This window comes from Camellia sinensis, chromosome 6 (genome assembly GCF_055761805.1).
Source record: "Camellia sinensis isolate YWXY chromosome 6, ASM5576180v1, whole genome shotgun sequence".
NCBI lineage: Eukaryota > Viridiplantae > Streptophyta > Magnoliopsida > Ericales > Theaceae > Camellia > Camellia sinensis.
The window spans coordinates 202,575,630-202,584,453 of NC_138966.1; the positions used below are offsets into that span (position 1 = coordinate 202,575,630).

Here is an 8,824-nt window from a genome sequence, read left to right on the forward strand (position 1 = left end):
TCTAAAGTAAGTTAGTGGAACCAATTATTCACATCTAAAATTTAACAAACTCCTCCAATAATACCATCTACACTATAATATTTATTCATTTATTTATTTTACAAAAGTCAATATCAGAGAGTTGGTGTGTAGGTTGTAAGAATATTATAACAATTATTGTGGAGTAAATGTCGGGATTCGAATGTATAAAAGTCTAAAAGTAGTGTCTAAAATTCTACTAGTAACATAAGAATTATTGTGAAACAGACCTCATGATATGATACGAATTTCACCAATTATATAAAATAAAATAAAAAATCTATATAAAAGAATAGAATCAATTTTTCATAAGGTTGAACCCCTTCACACAAAAAAATAAAAATAAAAAATAATTCCATCATTGTTCACAAATTTTATTTGTATTGTGAAGCGGAGGCTAAGAATTGCATCGACCATTAAAAATAAGTCAATATCAAAGAATGAGATCAAAAAATCTCAAATTACAAGTTTAACCCCCAAATAAAAATATATAAAAAAAAATCAAAAGATATTTAAAAAAAAAATGTTATACATAAACGGATTTCAAATATAATTTTCATACCAATAGACAAACACATGGATTTCACGTGTATGTATTAGTGTGGTAAGAAAATTGGATGATAAATCTGTTTATGTATAGCATTAGTCTACACAAAATACCAATTTAAGGTTACAATCCACAACTAAACCTCTGCCCTTGTACACAAAATTTACTTGTATTTGGTGTCTTTGTGTTTTGTTTACATGTTGTTAAACTGCTGCTGTAAGAACAAAATGTCCTCAGCGTTCAACAAATAGTCGGATGTGTCCCCGGCATCAAACCACTGGCTGATCTGCTCCACGGCCTGGAAATCTAAACCACGGTTAAGGTAACCAGAGGGGCTGGTTAGAGAATCTGGGTAGCTAACCTGATTAACTTGGTAATAATCCTGGTTTTGGTTGTTATTAACCGGATTATTGTAATACTCAGCAGTCAGGTCAGAGGCCGGCGAAACCTGCGTCCCAAACGAGTCGGATGACGCCGCCGTGCTTGAATTCTCCGCCGTGAAACTCGGGGCATGGACAGCGGGCGGTGGTGGAACAATTTGGGGTTGGCCGGAGCTCATGCTGATGTTGTTGGTGGTGGTGGTGGTGTGGTGGTAGTGGTGGTGGTAGGTGGTGGCGGAGGAGGAGCCGGAAGCTGTAGCGGCAGCCTGAATTCTCTCCACCAACCTCGGCATCCAGAGATAGCGCATGGTGTCCTTGAATTGCTTGCTGTTCACGTCACATTTGAGCTGTTTCGCGTGCTTCTGAACCCGGGTTCGCCAGTAGTTCTTGATCTCATTGTCAGTCCTTCCGGGTAAGTGCTGAGCAATTTTCGACCACCTTTATGTTCAAAATTTAAATACAATTATAAATTTTCATACCCAAAAACAGAAAGATGCGATATAATTGACAGTACTAATGAAATTGAATTAAATTGAATGACATATACGCATACCGATTGCCCCAGCGAGAATGAAGTTCAAGAATCAGAAGTTGTTCTTCGAGAGTAATATTTCCGCGTCTAACATCGGGGCGCAAGTAGTTGAGCCACCTTAATCTGCAGCTCTTCCCAGTTCGCTTAAGACCTGTTTCATTGAATTATGCAAGAAAAAAATTGGTAAAGGTTTAACATATAACAAAGCATAGAAAGAAACGAAAATATGTGTAGTGCTTTTTTTTTTTCCTTTCAAAAAACTTTATTAAGCTCTTTTTTCTTTTTGATGTGGTACGGCTAAAGTAGACATATATGTATTTATTTGATCATAGTCCTGAGAAAGTTTAATCCCTATCTGTTTGTTTTTTCAAGAAAATGAAGCTTCAGCTGTATTAATTTGTTCAAGTTTAAAAAAAAAAGAAGAAGAAGTTTTTGCTAAGAATTAGACAGAAAGAGATATAAAGTAGGATGGATAGTGGAGAATTTACAATTAAAAAAAAATGATCATTTCAATTAGATGTATTTAATTCACATTACCAACTGGGTTTGCAAAATCTGTCATGCAAAAAATTGAAATGGGTATATGTGTATATCGATGAAATGATCATAAATTAACCGATATCATACACTATTAACAGATTTTTAAATTAATATACATGCAAAACATATGTACCTGCACAACGAGACAGAGAATTCCAACGGCCTTCACCATGGTTAGCGATGTAGTTCATGAGAGTCAAATCTTCCTCAACAGTCCATGGGCCTCTTCTCAAGTCCATCTCTTCTTCACTTTGGATGTCAGAGTTGCAAACTACTCTACCTTGAACATCCATTTTCCTTTAAATGGAGAGTCGGATTGATTGATACAAAATATAAAAAAAATGGAAATGAAAAAGAAAGCCTTTGATTGATGAGAAAGAAAGAAGAGACAGAGATGTTTAGAGAGAAAGAAACATAAAAATAGAGAGAGATTGGATTAACCCAAAAGGATAGAGATGGTGGCCTTTATATAGATACAAAAGATAGGTTTCAAAATTGTGGAAAAAAAAAAGTTGACATGTGAGAGAATACAAGCCGCAATAGGAACTGAGTTTAGTGGATAATAAATTATTGTCATTAAATTAAGACTCTAAAATTTGTTTGTAATTATAGTTAGCAGAAGAGGGAGGGGGGCTTTGAAGGTTGACGCTTTGACTTTGCCCTGTGTGAGTGAGATGATATATAGCAGTTCCGTGGAAAATGAAAATTTTCTTTTCCTCTCCAAACAAGTTGTCAATTTTCTATTTCTCTTCTCAAGCCTTTTGCTTGAAATTTCTGACTTTCTTGTTTTTGTTTTACACTCTCTAATTCTTTTAGGGCAAATAAATAACATTCATATGATCTATCTACCGAATTTTTATACTTTTTAGTTCAAATTATAATTATCATATCATTAAAAAATTTATTAGCTTTTTTAAACCTATTTTTAACTACAAATAAAAATTAAATTAAATTACATTTAAATACGAATTGTCATTGTAGTTTTAGAAATTACAAATACCCCCTTGTCATAATTTTTTATTTAATAGAGTTAACATAAAAAATAAATTTTATAACTATTCTCCTATACAATAATAAAATTACTTGAATTGTTAATTGAAATACATTTATGATAATATTAAAAAATTTAATTAATTTGATGATTTATTGATAAAATAGATTAATTATTATGCAATTTAAAATTTGAAGAGGCGAAATAATTTTCATAATTAGATAAAACATTCTGTATTTTAAACAAATCTCAAAAAGTGAAATTATAATTTATCTTAAAAATTATCATTACCCGTGATTATGTGTATACACTCCATAGATTCTAAAAATGTGTATCACTCTTTATTTTATTTTATTTTTATTTTTTAAACAACAAATGTGTATCATACTTTGTGTTCATATGTTTTGCTTTTGTAATGAATTTGGACTGTTAATATGAGTACCTCACTTATAATTTTGAATCCCTTGTTTTTTTAGATTCCTATTTATAAATTTCAAAACCTTTAAAATTTCGCTCATTCTCTAAATAATATCAAAATTATCCTTCTAAAAAACTTCACACCCACTAAATGCATATCCCTCTGCACATTCCTAAAATCCATTCATCCCCCAAAACCCCGGTCAATCATCTCTTCCATCTCCTTTATTTTTATTTAAAAATGAAATAAATTGAAATTATTTGCATGTAATTGAATTCTTATTTCAATCTCTGATTTTTTTTTTAATTTTTTTTTATTTTTTCATTCAATGTTGCAAAATTGATTCGATTGTTCGAGTTTTTTTTTTTTATCAGCAAAAGTGAAACTTTATTGATAAAGAAATATATACAAATGAAAGACTTACATCTGTAAAGTAGAGAAGTGCAACAAGTATCATAACTACACTCAAACAATCCCAACTAAGTTGACAGCGAAGAGGTAGCGTAATCATATGCCAGCACTACACCCATGATTGGTAAGGATCCAATCAACCAGCCAAAATTAGAAAACAAAAAACAGTAGAAATAACAGAATACACCTAAAGTAAAAATACCCCCAACCCAGCAAGTAAACACCCCAGGCCTAATACTGCTCTTTAGCAGCAGTAGACAACTTGCAGGTAATCAGCAGTAGCAATGGAATTAGCAGACTACTGGCATCAGCAACATAACTTAACTGTCTCACCCATCTATTCCAGATTATGCTGTTTTCCATTTAAACAACATTCATTTCTCAGTCGCCAGATTGAACAAAGCATTGAATTGGAACAATCCTCTACATCCCTTTCAAAACTATAATCTCCACCCAGCAAAACACTAGCTGTTGCAAAACTCAACAACAATAACAGCAACCCAGCAACAATGGCAAAGCCTACATTTCAACCCAGAAAACAACCAACAAGCAATACACCTGTGGCAACAACCCCAACAGAACAGAAAAACAAAACATCGGCAAAAACAAAACACAAACAGCAACAACCAAAATAGATAGCAGCCAAAAACAGTAACACACAGATCATTAATTGAGAAAAAAAAAAAAAAAACCAGCAGCACCTCCACCATATCACAGGCAACTCAAGAGCACCCCAAACAATTTCTAACTTGATTAAAATTGAACACAACATCATTAACTGAGAATGAGGTACCACTGATGTGAGATCTCAGCATATTGCTATTCTCACCTTGATACATTCACACAGATCATTAAAATTGGGCTAAACCTCCTGGAAAACACACCCATTCCTATACCTCCACACAAACCACAATATTACTGCAGGTAAAGCCCTCCAAACCTATTAACTTTTTTCTTAAACTTCCAACCCAACCACCAAAGTAACAGCCCTTCAATGGAACTAGGCATAGCCTACTAAAAACCCCACCATAGAGCAATAATAGACCATATTTTCCAAACAAAAGGACAATGAAGCAAAATACGGTCAACTGATTCAATTGCCTTATGAAAAAAAATGCAATTCAGAACATCAACAGCCTCCAAGATACCAAACCTATGAAACAGTTCTTTTGTTTTCAGTCTCACTCTCTAAGCTAACCAAGTGAAAAATTTAGCTTTTGGTGGGGAGAAGTTATTCCAGATTAGGTCGACTGATCTCTGAATGGGGCCATCATTTTCCAAACCCAAGCATAAGTAGAATGGACCTTGAAGGCCCCTGTCTGTGTAGACTTCCAAACCAAACAATCAACTGAGTCACTTTGTAGAATGGGGCCATCCCCTAAAACAGTGGTTAATCTAACCAACTCATCTTCTTCCCAAGACCGAAGTGCTCTTCTGAAATTGAAGGCCCACCCAGATTGATTAGATTTTCTAGCTATTTGCAGACTCAAGGACAGCTCTTTGTCTTCCACCAACTGGAACAATCTTGGAAATTGACTTGAGAGATTTGTTGAATCCAACCAAGGATCTCTCTAGAAACTAACTCTATCTCCATTCCCTATTAAAATTTCCACATTATCCTTGTAGAAATGAAACAATCTGCCATTCCTTTGAACCACAAATAATATGTTTTCCCATATCTTCGATGTAGAGCCATTAGCAACCAAAACAAGGAACCACCTTCCCCCTACAGAACCATACTTCTCATAAATAACCAACTTCCACAGAGCATCATCCTCCTGGCCATACCTCCACCACCACTTTAATAGCAAACTGTCATTGGCTAACCTAATATTCTTAATCCCCAGACCCCCTTGTTTCCTACTCCTGCAAACCTCAGACCAACTTACTAAATGGAGCTTCCTATTATGTTCTGAATGTCCCTATAAAAATGATGCTTGAATCCTATCAATCTCTTTTGCAACACCCTCTGGCATTTTAAAAAAAGACATAATATACAGGCAGAGCAGACAACACAGACTTTATAAGTATAACTTTACTTGCAAAAGATAAAACTCTTCTCTTCCACCCAGATAACTTCTTCTTGAATTTCTCCACAACTGGTCTCCAAGTCTCCCTCCTAATAGGACTGGCCCTCAATGGGAGCCATAGATACTTCAATGGTAACTTTTGACTTGAACAATTTAATTTTTGTAGCAAACTCCTCAACCACTACATCTGCCACTCCCACTCCACACACAACACTTTTATAAAAATTAATCCTTAGACCTGAGATTACTTCAAAACACCCAAGGATTCTTTTGATAGCCATAATTTCCAACCATTCAGCCTCACAAAAAATCACTGTATCATTAGCAAATTGCAAATGAGATATAATCAAACCATTACCTCCTACTGATACACCTTTAAAAAGACCCAATGCCTTAGCTCTTGATATGAGTAAATTCAGTCTCTCCGCAACAATAGTAAACAAGAACGGAGATAATGGATCACCTTGCCTTAAACCTTTTGAGGGCAGAACTCAAGTGATGGTGACCCATTGATAAGAACTGAAACTGTTGCAGAAGAAATACAACCCTTCATCCATTTGGTCCAAGTAGATCCAAACCCCAAATTCTCTAACATATGAATGAGAAAGTTCCAGTTTATAGTGTCATAAGCTTTTTCAAAGTCGAGCTTTAGGATTAGCCCTTTTCTATTAGACTTCTTCCACCAGTCCACAACCTCATTTGCTTTAAGAACTCCATCCATAATACTCCTTCCACTTAAAAATGTTGCCTGGACTCTATCAATAAAGCTTGGCAATACTACTTTCATCCTTCGAGCCAGCACTTTAGACAACACTTTATAAATGGAACTGACAAGACTGATAGGTCTAAGTCTTTAATTGATTCAAGACTATCAATGTCACACCCCAAACCCGTCCCTAAAAGTCTGGGCATGACCCGTTCGAAAACGAACACTTAACCTATTGTAAATAACATATGGGGCCTCATCGAAAGCATAAAGTAAGAAAATAACTATACATATAAATTCCATTGAGCTACATCTACATGCCAGGACCTCTTATACATCATATTCATCATGGAAAATAGATAAAGCTCCAAACCATATTTTGTAGCATCGGTGATAAACAAACATACGTATAGACCCAGCCCCATCATTGGGTTTATACAAAAATCATTGAAGTTCTACGTCTTCAACCTTAAATGGGTAATCAAAATTAAGCTAACATTTCAATAGACTTTACAAACATAAATGGCTTCGTGCAGTGCCTGAACCTACGAAGGTTGACAAAAGAAAACGGGTGTCATGACTAGGACTGACCACCTGGTTGGTTACCTACAGAAACAGACATTAAACAGAATGAGCCAAGCTCAGTGAATAGTAATACATAAATAAAACGATGCTTAACTTGAAACATAACACATAGCAATGCATATAAAGATGTAGAGTTCACATAGTTAGTCTGATTCTGTGCTGAGTACATAACGGCCTTAGGTTCAATCTTGCAACATAAACATGGTGGCTATAAGCCCTTGAAAAATGGTGGCACGAGGCCCTTGAAACATGGTGGCTATAAGCCCTTGAAACATGGTGGCACGAGGCCCTTGAAACATGGTGGCACGAGGCCCTTGAAACTTGTGGCATAAAGCCCTTGTAACATATGGCACTAAGGCCCTTGAAACATATGGCATGAAAGCCCTTGAAAAGTTGGCATGAAGCCCTTGATACAAAGAACTTGTAACATACATAAACTTGTAACATATACTTGAAACATACCTGAACATACTTGAACTTGTAACATACTGGAAACATGCCTGAAACATGCTTGAACATCATTCATTAATTCAAACGGAACATATCATAACTAGAGCATTTCTTGTTGTATCATGTCATTATCGTACGCTTAACAATGAGAGACTAATTCACATTCTCATGAGGGTCACACAATGATGCTAACTTTGTACTTATATCGTAGATTCTGGATAACTTCCAATTCATAAGCAACATAGCAAAATAACTTCAATTCATCTGGATACACATAGCTACTCTTATATTTACTCAGAATCCATTCTTCAAGAATGAACATAAATTCTTTTGGGTAAATGACTTACTTTACGTGCTCTATTAATCAATAGCATACACCTTTGTTTAATCATTCTTTTATGCTAACATAGTTGCCTTGCCTTGTAATTAACAGAGTCCTAATGGTAACCGTTACATCATTCCCATGAGTTGACATAATTAACGTAAAGTTAACAGGACATTCCTGATAATTAGTAACGAAAAGTAAGTACATTTTCATTAGATTATAGATGACTTTATTGGTTTCACAATTTCACAGCTCGGCCCTTGGCCTGAGGGGTTCACACATTTACAATAGCCTTTGGGTTTCATAGATTTACAACTTATCACATCGGCCTTCGGCCCTTTGGATTCACAAGTTCACAAGTTTGGCCCTTGGCCTCATAGCTTCATAAGTCACAAGTCGGCCCTTGGCCACATAGGTTTGATTTTCACGAGTTCTTTTGATGTTTTCATAATTTCATAATGTTTCTCACATAACATACATAACTTCACAAACTCTTTTGAAGTTTCCATAATGTCACAGTGTTTCTCACATAGCATACATAACATTTATGTCAACATAATTCTTACGACGAAGATTTAATATCAATAACGATAAACGGTTAAAGGTACATCAAAGCACTACTACTCACAGTGTTCAGGTGCTTGATCCGTCCCTGTAGCTGACCCTACATAATTCACATAATTCAAACATAATTCATCATAGTACAACACCAATCAATTCACTATGAGTCAACACAACATAATCCAACAAAGTCAATATCACTTAGTTCATCAACACCATTTGTAATTTAACATAATTCAAAATAAATCCTTGAATCCCATTTCAACATTCCAAAACCAAGTTCATATCATTCATACCATTAATAGATTATTTCCCCAATTTTCCCTTCAC

The 8,824-nt window shown here is 35.0% G+C and overlaps 1 protein-coding gene across 1 annotated transcript; it reads right to left on the reverse strand.

Annotated features, from left to right (window-relative positions):
* Positions 1 to 379: 379 nt before the first annotated feature.
* On the reverse strand, positions 380 to 2,669 carry LOC114282038 (transcription factor MYB108). The gene is made up of 3 exons (XM_028224666.2): positions 2,151 to 2,669; positions 1,499 to 1,628; positions 380 to 1,383 (listed from the first exon to the last, which is right to left on the reverse strand). The coding sequence occupies exons 1-3, from the start codon at positions 2,308 to 2,310 to the stop codon at positions 759 to 761; spliced, it is 915 nt and encodes a 304-aa protein (XP_028080467.2). The 5' UTR covers positions 2,311 to 2,669; the 3' UTR covers positions 380 to 758.
* Between the last annotated feature and the right edge of the window lie 6,155 nt (positions 2,670 to 8,824).

Excerpts from the sequence above, each read along its gene's own strand:
- LOC114282038 (XM_028224666.2), bottom strand. The coding sequence starts at position 2,310 with ATGGATGTTCAAGGTAGAGTAGTTTGCAACTCTGACATCCAAAGTGAA. Across the intron at positions 1,629-2,150 it reads TTCTCTGTCTCGTTGTGCAG|GTCTTAAGCGAACTGGGAAG; the intron begins GTACATATGTTT and ends TCAATGAAACAG. Across the intron at positions 1,384-1,498 it reads CATTCTCGCTGGGGCAATCG|GTGGTCGAAAATTGCTCAGC; the intron begins GTATGCGTATAT and ends TTGAACATAAAG.